Raw genomic sequence first — 11,678 nt, 5'->3', positions numbered from 1 at the left:
GCTCGGTGCATGCAGAGTCAGACTTAACCCTTTCACTGCCTGTTGGAAAAGCATCTCTGTCTTTGCTGGCTGGAGCAGGTGATATGGGCACACTGAGAATCACACGCAGGATTATAGGTACACTCGCAAAACAAAATAATTGCAGGCTGTGAGGTGAAAGTGGAGACACATTATTAGGACGACAGCTCAGATTTGTAACCCTATCTCATATTCCAAAGAACCACTGCAACTTAAGGCCGGGCCATATTATGAACAAAATGAAATATTATGATATTTTTGACCAAATACCTCGATATTGCGATAATATTGTAGGGATAACTGTTGGTGCTTTCGAAAAAATATTTACAAATTTTTTTTGATAAATAATCATCAGTGATGTGGATATAATGACTAAGCGGGTGAAGGCAAATAATAGAACAACTGGAACAGTCTAGTAAGTTTGGAAAATTACATCACTTTACTGTGATGCAGCCTTTAAAACAGGAAAAGACAACACTTATGCCATATCATGATATTACAATATCCAAAATCTAAGACGATATCTAGTCTCATATCACAATATTGACACAATATCAATATATTACCCAGCCTTACTGCAAGTTATATAATATCAAGATATTACAGAAACTATAACCTGCAGAGAGAAAGTAAAATTTATAAGTGACTACTACAGACACTATAATGTCCTTTCCAGAAATTATAGTTCAAGGCTATGCTGACAGTACTTCCTAACAATGTGAGTGAACACGTCATCCCCGAGGGCTTCAACAAAGAACCACAATTTCCTTTCCAGCCGCCTTATCACTACGTCTCTGCTATTTACTTATTCATCACCACTAATGGGATGTTGTCCGAAGTCACATCCTTATACATTATACAAGACTTAAATCTTTTTTGTATTTACAGCGGCTTATTCTATCAAGTGTATTTTTGTGCTATGTAATCTGCGGCAAACTGCTGTACAAGGTGTATTTGAAAGTACAGAGGGATCGTATCGTGACACTGAGTGAAAAATGATGATCTAACCGGGGTAGAAAGCAGCGGGAGAGAGCTGCAGTGGGCCTTTTGGCTGGTTGACTGAGCAGGATATACAGGAAATACCAGCTCCACCTTGTAACAACAAAGGCACAACTCTTGGAGACGACAATAGGGCAAAGTGTAAAGAAATTAAAAGTTCATCAAGCTGAGTGAAACTGGCTCTTAAGTAGGATTTCGAGGGAATTTCTCTATTTCTGATAAATGGTTCAAATAAGTTTATTGTGCGTTCTCCTTGCTTGTTGCAGCTCCCCGTTTCATTTTCATGTGACTCTCACTGATCAGGTTGGTCGAGCTCAACTTCATATATCTCGTCCAGCCCTCCTCCTGTCTGTCTTGCCACCCTATGTCTTTATTTCTCCTGAAAACAGATGCCTGAACATTCTTTGTTTCCCAACAAAAGCCTGATGAGGTCAGCGCAGGGGTGTGGGGGACATGCAGGCGAGATCTGGGAGAACAGAGGGGGAGGAGAGAGGATAGATAAATAACACCAGCCTACTACTACTGCACGGCGGTGACGTCACACAGGAGAGGAAATCTGACTTCTTGTGTGAGAGGGTGTGTGTGTGTGCGTGTGTGTGAAGGATGGCTGGATAAACAGATAGACAGATAGAAATTTTTCTTTAGAGTTTAGAGTTTTTCTTTCAACTTTGAAGTCCATCTTTGTTGCTGCAACAGCTGTGTGTAATTACTGATCAATTTCTATCATAAGCATCTTGTCTCTAGACTTTATTTAAATAAATCATAAATAAATTCAACTTTAACTTCACTGTAATCAACCTGTTTTCTCTTTGCTGCCCTCTAGTGGTTGTGTTGTTGTTTTGCAGTGCATTCTATATATATTTTTTCTTATTTGTGTATTTCAGTGATGTGAAGTTGTCCATGTGATTTAAAATCACCAATCACCAGACTCCTTTGCTGACAATGTAATGTTAGAGCTGAAAGTCAGTTATGAATGGGTTAAATTCCGAGCAAATCTGCCCTCTGAAATCAATTCAGACTAAAATAGAAGTTTTTTTTAAAAGATATCTGTAGCATGGAGATTTAAGGACTATAACCCAATGATCCTGATTGTAATTTGAAGTCTGTATAACAGCCTGTGTCCCCAGACAATTGCAGATAGTCCTGTGCTTCTGTCATTTGTGTGTGGCACTAAAAAAAAAAAAAAGAACAAATAGTTTATTTGTGTTACCGCAGTTGCGAGGTGTTTTGAGACCATAGCTGCTTCTACTTATTTACAATGTTAGGTTTTATAGTTATTATCTACAGCAGGGGTGTAATGAGGTATGAATCTGCCCCCGGAATCAAATCGATGACTCCATTATGTCTTATTTTGGTGTTTGCTGTTACAGATGTGATTAATTGATGGGCCGATGATGTGGTCTAATAAATTCAACAAATACACAACTAGCCACATCCTGTGAAAGTGGTTTCTATTTTTACTAACGTAGTAACCAGGGTGAGAGCGGGTGAATGACAATGTGCCAATGCATACATAAGTGACAGCCATTAGTCCCGTATGACGTTGTACTGTGATTACAGGCAATTTGGCAATAATAACAGTACAAGACTGAGCCCCGCACTGAAGTGAATTATACTACCATATGTAGTATTAGGTGTTAGTATTTGTTTTATATGGTGTTTCTGACAGTATAACAGTATAAGCCACAATGACCCACAATGTCAAAAAATGATTTCTGTTTTCTGCTGAGAAGATAATCTACTGTAACGATAGAAGGCAGCTAAACTTTGACAAATAATTAATTACTCACTGTCTGTATTTTGTAGTATTTCATTGTTTGTATTAATATGTGACTACTGCAAATGCTTCAGATACTTAAAACACACATGTAGGTCAAAATGTTTGTCTTACATTAATAGCTCTTCATAAATTTCAGGGCAATGAGAGTATACCTCTTTTAAATTACTCATCACAACATGGTTTTCAGCTACAGCACTGTCTTGTTAAAATAAGACTGCACTCTCCATGGCAATCAGCCTTTCTTTTCAGCAACCCATTCTTCAGGTTCCCAGGAAGGAACGTTTGTGTGGGCTGTCTATTCAGAGTGCCCTTGGTTTGTTAAAAGGATGGTTTGATGGAGAGAAAGCTACGGTTATGTAGCATGTCTTGGTGTACTGTACATGGTGCTGCTAGGATTTTAGTGTTCGCTTCAGTACTTTTGAGTCTTGCAAGGTATGACATGTCCTTCAATTTTCACTGTGTTCCCTGGCAAGACTTTCACCATATATTCTATCTACTGATGAAAAATGCATTTGTCTTCTTCACCACTAAGATGGAAGTTATGATTTATGGGATTATAATGAATTTCCTAGCGATTTTTGAATATATCTTTATACTTTAAAATCAGACTGCGGTTGCTGAAGCTGGTGTTGCTGCAGAGGACTCATCATCATACTTCATGAATCATAGAGCAGAGAGTGAGCTGTTTCAGGTCGTGATCACTACAGAACACGATAGGGATTGTAAGAGCAGGTCATAATGGCTTCATGAATAACAAAATCCCAAATGCAGAGTTATGTCAGGCTGTGCAGGCACATATTGTTGAGTGGTTGCCGTTATGAAAACACTGTGTGGTAGATATATGAACGCAGTCCATGATCAGGGGATATGGGCAATTATCTGGAAAATCACTCAACCAATTAATTCATCCATTTATCCATAATGACACAGGAAACACTTTCACATGGAGGAGCTAAAAATAGACTAGTATGAACACATCAGATTTTTTTTTACATACAAGGGTTTATCTCAGCACAAAATGTGGAAAAGTATATTTTTAGTCTTTTTTTTTTTTTATCATTTTGAACAAGTTTGGAAGTACCAAGTGAAAACTACAATGTATGTTTTCAGACTTATCTGGAGCTCATTTCTTCAAAGGAAAATTACAAAACCTTAAAGTGGAGATCTTGTATGCTTTTTTTCCGTTTGCTGGGTGTTTTATGCTTCTATAAAAGGAATGTGCTCTCTGGATCAGACTGGATGACGCAGAAACTGCGCTCGGTGTAGGAGTATAAGAGAGGGCACTTCGCTCTGTTCGGTGCACAGATGGGGAAGCAACTGGGTTGGTGAGATTCTGATAGCCTCTCGGTGTCTGGAGACGTTTGAAAGAACATGGAGATGAACGCAACTGAGAAGTTTTACCTTCCCGTTGATGGCATCCTTGAAATGTTCAACTCCTTCACTGGGCATCACCAATCACCTAATACGCACCCAGTTTTGCAAAGCACAACCCTTACCCCAGTACTCCAGCACCCCAAAGTGTCAAACATAAAGAAGACTGGCATGGGCATCATCAAAACGGTAAAAGGGCGCTGGAGACAACAGGATAAGAGAGTGGTGATTGCGAGTAGATCCTCCAGTTCTGGCAACCGGCAGGTGTCGACTGATCGACTCCCCAAAAGGTCCGTTGACCTGCTGGAGCTGGGTCTGACCAAGCCAAGGAACTGTCACAGAATAGTTGTGCTTGGCGCACCTAAAGTAGGCAAAACCAACATGCTCCAGCGGTTCTTGGGTGAAGACTTTAAAGAGCATTATGTGCCCACAACCGAAGACTTTCACAGAAAGCTGTTCCACATCGGAGGTGAGGCGTACCAGATCGATCTTCTCGACGCCTCAAGTGAGAGGGACTTCCCTGCAAAACGGAGGTTATCCATACTGACAGGTGAGCCCTTGTGATTATTAATAATTACTGAGATCTTAAATTTTGCAGATGTCAATATCAATATTGTTTGAAGTGGCAACGGAGTGTTTAAATACTATTTTACGCGCGAAAAACTATAATACTGTAGTGTTTTAGGAAGTCTCAAAGCATGGGAAAAGTTATTTTGTCTTAAACTCGACTTATACATTTAATTAAAGTGACTGCTCCTCTTTCTGCAGGTGACATCTTTCTGCTCGTCTTCAGTGTGGATGACAGAGAGTCTTTCAGTGAAGTCTGCGAGCTGCTCAGCGAGATCAAAGCTGCTAAGACAAAGTTACTGAAATTAAAACATCCCGCTAGAGTGCCAGCCGTAATATGCGGTAATAAAGTGGACTTGGAGGCTCAAAGAGCTGTCAGCCGCTCAGAAGTGGAAGAGATGCTCGGTGAGGATGTCGCATTCTTCGAAACCTCGGCCAAAGACGGTACCGGCCTGGACGGTGTGTTCACAGCCCTCGCCACTCTAGGCGGACTGCCCGACGAGACGGGCCCATCACGGCATCAGATCGTGTCCATCCTCACCTACCAGTCGTTGTGCATCGGCCAGCGAGGCAAGAGAGGGAGCCGTACGCGGGCACTCGGTGCGCCCTGTGCCGCAGTGGATCCTCTGGCGCGCCGCCCGAGCTTCACCAGCGACCTGCGGATGGTGCTTGGATCAAGCACCAAACACAACAAACCCGAGAGGTGTCAGATTCAATGAATTGTGAGCCCTCTCGATAAACCAATTGTAGTAGTATGCTGCAATGTAGTATTATGTAAGGAGTTATACTCTGCAGCACCTGGCTGGACCAGTGCATTCATATTTTGTTTTTTGTATATATAAAACTGTGTTATATTATCCTATAATAAATAAATTCAATCTTTCTAATTGTAACATGTATTGTCTTAATCTGTTTAATCAAATAGGTCATTTTAATTTATTCCTGACATAAAGCTTGCGTAAGAAAAAGAACAAGGAGACAGTGTGGTATTGTTAGATTATGCTCATGAACGCAGGCAATCAATTGTTTTCTATTGATGATGAAAACCTGACCATGAGTGTGTGTGTGTGTGTGGGAGGGAGCAGGTGAGGAGATGACTCAAATATCGACCTCAAAACGTGTTCTAATACCGTCATCAGACATGACGGATTGTTCACATTTTCAAGCGCCCACTCACTGTGAATGGCATCAAGGACACAGGTGTGTCGATGCCTCTCGTGCATCACCATGGTATTTCAAGAAAACAAAGAATTGGAGAATATTTTATTTAAAAAAAAATTTAAAAAGGGAAGGGGGGGGGGGGGGGGGGGGGGGGGACAATGAACTCTATGGGATCAGCACCATGGAGAGAGCCCAACGATCATTAAACTTAGCTCTCACTATTATTCTGCCACTGAATATGTAATTGATTTCCTTTCACTTGTAAAAACACCGTAATTTAATTAATTCAAATGTGCAATTTCGAACAGGCTGCATCAGTCTATGCTCGTGTATCTCTCTGAATATGAAAGCACTTCAAAAGCAATAAGTTTTGGTCATTAACTCCCTTTGAATAACAACAGTTTACACAGATTGAGTCCAAATCAAGACAGAGAGATTTTTTGTACAAATTAACCAATTTATAAAGATTAATTCATACATTTATGTGTCAAAAGTTGAAATCTACTGAAAAAAGTTATACATTTTTTCTGAGAATATACAAAGGCTCCAGTCACAGCTGGCAGGTAAATTAAAGTCCATTCAGATGGTATTCTATCTATTACACGTGATACGATTGTGCACATGCAGCTCTTGCATTAAGTTTCTTGCTAAAATGTCATTTGTTTGTCAGTATACTGAACATGGTGGCTTCTTAAATAAGGTCTGCGGTATAAAATTAGATTCGTCTTTTTCACAGGTGTATTTACAAAAGCAGCGACATTTACATGTATTATATACACATAATACTGAAAAGACACTCAGGCCAACTCAAGCAATTTCTTCTGAACCAGGAGAGTAATAATCTTTAGCTAATGGTAAAAGGACTTGATGAGTTTTTTTTTTAGTTTCAGTTGCAGCCTAATTACAAGATAATACCTGGAGGCTTTTAAAAAATATATTAACATCTATTGAAAAAGCAAATCTCATCCACACCAGTGTGACGACAATTCTTACAGTATTGCACTCGTCTAATTATTTCCAGTGTTACTAAAATACAGTTTGAGGTAATTTGAGTTACGATGGCAGCTAAACAGAAAAGTAACATTTAAGGGGAAAAAATCTGTCTGTGTATGTGAAAAATGGAATAGCCTTAAATAAAGAATTTAAATATTGTATGTTAGACTGGTTTTCTTTATCAATATCAGAGTATTTTTCAAGCTGAACCACATTTTTTGTGTTTTTTGTATATTTTGTCAGTCTAATCCACAAATGATCTCCCTCTTAAGTTCACCAATCTAATAACATTACTGTCATCGTGGGTTGGAGGTCTTCTCTGTTTGTCCATCAGCTTGGTGGTCTCTTTGTGGTCTCTGAAGGATTGATGTTTCCAGCTCCAACAGTAGAGATGGCAGCATGCTGTCCAGCAAGGCCAGTCCATCCCAGGAGCAGCGCAGACCTCTAATGAGCAAAGAAGAAACAAAATTTGAGAGATTCAGCAAAACGGGGGAATTTCTTTCTCACCTATAAAACAAGTATAATAAAATGATACATCACCTGTCATCAAGAATCAGTTGTCCACTCTGTAGGAACTCTTGGACATCAGTGGACATACCAAAGATTTCATGGAGACCCAGCTGAGGGCTAAACAACTGCCAATGCTGTTTAATACCAGAAAATAGCAAATAAGATAATTTCACATCTCAGAGTTCACTGCATACTGAACATCACCTTCACTGATAGAGAATATTAAAAGAAACTGTGCTGAATAGAATGTTTATGTAGGAATAAAGGTTTTATTGTGTGTGTGCTTCACCTTGTGAGTAATGCCCTCAGTCATTCTCATTCCCATCACCAACACCTCCTCCAACCTGCCAAACAAACAACTTTCATAACAGAAATTCACAGTGACTAGACTTTGACAATAACAAGGATAGGACAGAGTGAGCAAATGTTCTGATAATAGCGTTTCACAAGGACAGAATGTTTGAAAGAACAAGCACGTGTACAGCGACCTCAAACACCATGTTTCTCACATTCTTAAGTTTATCTTTGTGGATTGGCTGATATATAATTGTTACATTTCACATAGGCAGAGAAGTTCTGGGTGAAACTGAAAAGCTGCCCCCTCATGTTATAACCAAAATACACTCATAATGAGACACAACACTACTGCCTGTAAGTGCAACAACTCACAGTTCAAGATGGCTGAGCTGAATCCTCCTCCGTGTCCCCTGTCCCCTCTGCTGGACCTCGCGGATCCAGATGTCGGGCTCCAGAGTCTGGGTCCTGGCCTCCCGAATGACACCTCCCTCCCCCAGAGGCACAAACCGCCCATGTGCTCCTGTCACAGATGAAAATATTAAAACAAACCTCTCAACAAGTTCAACAATCATCAATCACTGCTTTTAGATTACCTGGGCCAACACCGATGTATTGTCTTCCCTTCCAGTAGCTCATATTGTGATGACTCACTGCATTCTGCATAACACAAAGTAAAGCAATTATACTCTAATTGAAACATACTTATGAATATTATATTCCTTTTCTGCCACATCCATTCCACCAGATGCCACTAAATTCTACACACTGCACATATAAGTCTTGCTCTATAAATATTAGTATTCCAAAACCTGATCCTTACATTTCTACTGCTAAACCGCACAGAAAGATTACATCTGCAGGGTCATCTGATAATATGCTTAAACATAAATCTGAAGTAAATAATACTGAATTAAATGTTTGTTTCCTGTTCCAAAGGTTCAAAATATGTTTTTTTTCAGTTTCTGTGCATTTCAGGAGAAACCTCCAGAAGCTTTGAAGAGCAAACTCTAAACTTTTATTGGGTCAAAGCTTACTTTCCTGTTTACCGCGGTTCTTTATTATAACAGCAGTTATTTTTGCATAAATTTAATCCTAAAAATAAACTTCCTTTGATCTTTATTCTTTTGTCTTTGTCTTAAATGGTTAATTTCTCTTTATCATAGTTTATTTTCAATTTCCTTGTCTTTTAAAGTCTGCCTCCATGTGTGTATGTGCAGAGTTTGACACCAGAAGGCTGTTTTCACATTCATCTGCTGAAAGTGGAGAGTTTCTGTGAGCTCACAGAAAATCAGAGTTTAAGGCATGAACTTATGAGCATGATTTGTGACATCGCTCAACTAGTTTGGAGCCAATTATGGTCCAATATGCAACCTACACAAGTGTTATATGGAAACTTGGAGCCTCCAGTGCGGAAGGAACTGATGCCTCAAAAGGCGAGGAGGACAAAATTCTGATAATCAGTGAAATGTAATTCTGCTGAGGACTTACATGTCTTGCAAAGTTTGACACCTCGTACTGCAGAAAGCCATGCTGGTGGAGAGTCCTCCTGGCACACTGGTACATCTCCGCTGTCACATCATCAGCGGGCACAGTCACTTCACTGCACTGCACCTGTTTAAACAGCTGGGTGCCTCGCTCCAGGGTCAGCTGGTACAGAGACACGTGATCGTCACACACCCTCAACAGCTCAGACAGCTCTTTCTCCCAGGATTCCACACTCTGTTTGGGCCGGCCGAACATGACATCCACCGACACCCTCCCTGGGCACAGCTTCCTCGCCTCTTCAATAGTTTGCAAAGCTTGATGAGAACTGTGGTCTCTTCCCAGAATTTTCAAGTCCTCATCCTGCAGAGACTGACAGATTGAAATTTTGATAAGGGGACTGCGATATTAAACATAACCTAATCTTCTGTGAGTATAGTATTCTATTGATTGCAATCACCTGGACCCCAATGGAGAAACGATTCACCCCTGCATGGCAAAAATCCTCTAACTTTGACATTCCCACAGGAGTAGGGTTGACCTCAAGTGTGACCTCAGCCTTATCTGAGAGGTTTGCCTGCCTGGAAACAGTTTCAAGGATGGCAGAGATGGTTGAGGGGTGTGCCAGGCTTGGTGTCCCGCCACCAAGGAATACTGAGGTGATGCTGCAAGGAGAAATTAAATGAAAGGAGGATGGGTGAAGCGCAAAGCTACAGGTGATACTGGATGATTTCATGTGGACGGTCTAATAAATGCCCATACCAGGATACCTGACTGAGCTGCAGCAAGGTCTCTACCTCCCGCTGCAGGCACTCGGTCATGATGTGGTTGTTGTCGGTTCTGGGTATGTACTTGTTAAAGTTGCAATAGGAGCACCTTCTGAGACAGTATGGCCACTGTAGAAGAGAGGAAGACTTTGACATCACATGGGCAAACTTTCTAGACATGACATACTTGCATTAAAAAAAAGGCCTGGACTGAAAAATTAACATAATTCAGTGGCTGCGTGCATTGGCAGATGTGTGCGTATCTCTGCATAGAAATGTTTCATCATTAAATTAACTAAAGTCAGCTCACGTGCACATATAGAGACGCCTGCTGTGTGAGATGTGAAGATCCTGCACGTTCAGACACATCTTCAGTTATTTCTCCGCCAGGAATCCCTGAGAAGCAGCGCAGACCGGGAGAGAGGACACGTCCTGCCGCACGCAACGTGTGTTTTATCATTCTGTTGACAGTATATGTTTATCTGACGGCAGATTTAACTGAATGTCTGAAACCGAGGTTGTCCTTCACTTGAACACATGGCTCCTTATTAGTCGCAGCTACACGCGTGTAAAAGGTACATAACTGCATGATGAAAATTTCACGCAATAAAAGTTAACATGGCAACAATGTGGCGAATATGTAAGTACAAAGTAACGTAAAGTCAGATTATCTGTTTACATTTTAAATCTTTCTCTAGCAGCTGTGACTTCGTCCCAAACAGGAAGTACAAAAAGTGATTTCCTTTTTGTGTATTACATTCTTTGACCACACAGAGGCGCTGTTTTGCTAGAGTAAGAATGGCCTATCAACAAGTAGAAAATGTTGTGTGACCAGTTTACTGTGCTGTATTTTACAGTGCATAGGCATATAATTTTCAGCACAATTTAGGCAATAGTGTAAGTGAGGAATAGTGAATCAAGAGATGATGGTGGCCTCTTCTGTTATTGATTGACTAAAGGATCAAGCCTAGGAGATTGATCACTAATAAGACACCTGTACAGATTGTATGATTACTGTGAGGAATGAAAGAATGTCTTATAGAGAAAAAAAGGTATATCAGTAAAGTATCACTGTTTCTTACAGCACTGAAAGGGGCTCTGGGGCTTTGGGGGTTTCATACTCATTTAGAAAATCAAACTGAGGCAACAGGAACTCTAAGATTTGACAGACAGTATTTTACATTCAAGTTGACAGCTACTGTTGACTAATTTGGCATCTAATCAGAGGGTACTTCATCCATATACAGTAAATTAAATAATTAAAGGGATTTTCCAGTGTACTTTCAGTATTTGTATTTATATTATATTTTTTATTTAATCTTCATTTAATCAGGTTGTCTCATTGAGATTTGAACATTCAAACAAAGAACACAATCAACAAACATAAACAACACAACTATGGCCAGACAGCCACAATCAACAAAGAATTAATAAAAACAGATACAAGAGTCATAAATAAATATCAGATAATAAAGTTTTAAAATGTCCAAGGGGAATGAAATACTCTAGTTGGAGGTCAGTTTGCAGTATATCAAACATTAGATGTAGGATGCACATCAGCGGGAAAAACAAGTATAGATGTCAGAGGAAAATGATCATAAATGCAAAAAGTCCTCACAGAGTTAATGCTCCCAGTTTTTTTTTACTAAACACACAAGTATGACCACAGAGGACCATGGACATCTGAATATTTAGCCTAATTGTGTTGGCCTTTTTGCATGAATAAAATATCA

The 11,678-nt window shown here is 40.0% G+C and overlaps 2 protein-coding genes across 3 annotated transcripts; one reads left to right on the top strand and one right to left on the bottom strand.

The window, feature by feature from the left end:
* Positions 1-463: 463 nt before the first annotated feature.
* rsad1 (radical S-adenosyl methionine domain containing 1) lies at positions 464-10,696 on the bottom strand. Of its 2 annotated transcripts, XM_067571429.1 has the most exons (10): positions 10,256-10,696; positions 9,941-10,074; positions 9,639-9,843; positions 9,185-9,550; positions 8,290-8,353; positions 8,069-8,216; positions 7,689-7,743; positions 7,430-7,533; positions 7,184-7,333; positions 464-1,483 (listed from the first exon to the last, which is right to left on the bottom strand). In XM_067571429.1, the coding sequence occupies exons 1-9, from the start codon at positions 10,403-10,405 to the stop codon at positions 7,186-7,188; spliced, it is 1,374 nt and encodes a 457-aa protein (XP_067427530.1). In that variant the 5' UTR covers positions 10,406-10,696; the 3' UTR covers positions 464-1,483; positions 7,184-7,185. The 2 variants fall into 2 exon arrangements, with proteins under 2 accessions (XP_067427530.1, XP_067427531.1); XM_067571430.1 differs by lacking the exon at positions 464-1,483 and having other exon boundaries at positions 6,617-7,333; positions 10,256-10,695.
* Positions 2,641-6,197, top strand: rasd2a (RASD family member 2a). Its single transcript, XM_067571431.1, has 2 exons — positions 2,641-4,718; positions 4,937-6,197. Exons 1-2 carry the CDS (start codon positions 4,169-4,171, stop codon positions 5,452-5,454), a joined length of 1,068 nt encoding a protein of 355 aa, XP_067427532.1. The 5' UTR covers positions 2,641-4,168; the 3' UTR covers positions 5,455-6,197.
* Positions 10,697-11,678: the final 982 nt, after the last annotated feature.

The sequence above is a fragment of the Thunnus thynnus genome, chromosome 17 (assembly GCF_963924715.1).
Source record: "Thunnus thynnus chromosome 17, fThuThy2.1, whole genome shotgun sequence".
Taxonomy (NCBI): Eukaryota; Metazoa; Chordata; class Actinopteri; order Scombriformes; family Scombridae; genus Thunnus; species Thunnus thynnus.
The sequence above is the reverse complement of the archived record's forward strand: the minus strand, read 5'-3'. Positions and strand labels throughout refer to the sequence as shown.

What these genes read in the sequence shown, in the direction of transcription:
- rasd2a (XM_067571431.1), top strand. Translation starts at nt 4,169, where the DNA reads ATGGAGATGAACGCAACTGAGAAGTTTTACCTTCCCGTTGATGGCATC. An exon ending in GAGGTTATCCATACTGACAG is followed by an intron (nt 4,719 to 4,936) that starts GTGAGCCCTTGT and finishes CTCTTTCTGCAG; the next exon opens with GTGACATCTTTCTGCTCGTC.
- rsad1 (XM_067571429.1), bottom strand. Translation starts at nt 10,405, where the DNA reads ATGATAAAACACACGTTGCGTGCGGCAGGACGTGTCCTCTCTCCCGGT. An exon ending in TGTCAAACTTTGCAAGACAT is followed by an intron (nt 8,354 to 9,184) that starts GTAAGTCCTCAG and finishes TGTGTTATGCAG; the next exon opens with AATGCAGTGAGTCATCACAA. An exon ending in CTGAGGGCATTACTCACAAG is followed by an intron (nt 7,534 to 7,688) that starts GTGAAGCACACA and finishes GGTATTAAACAG; the next exon opens with CATTGGCAGTTGTTTAGCCC.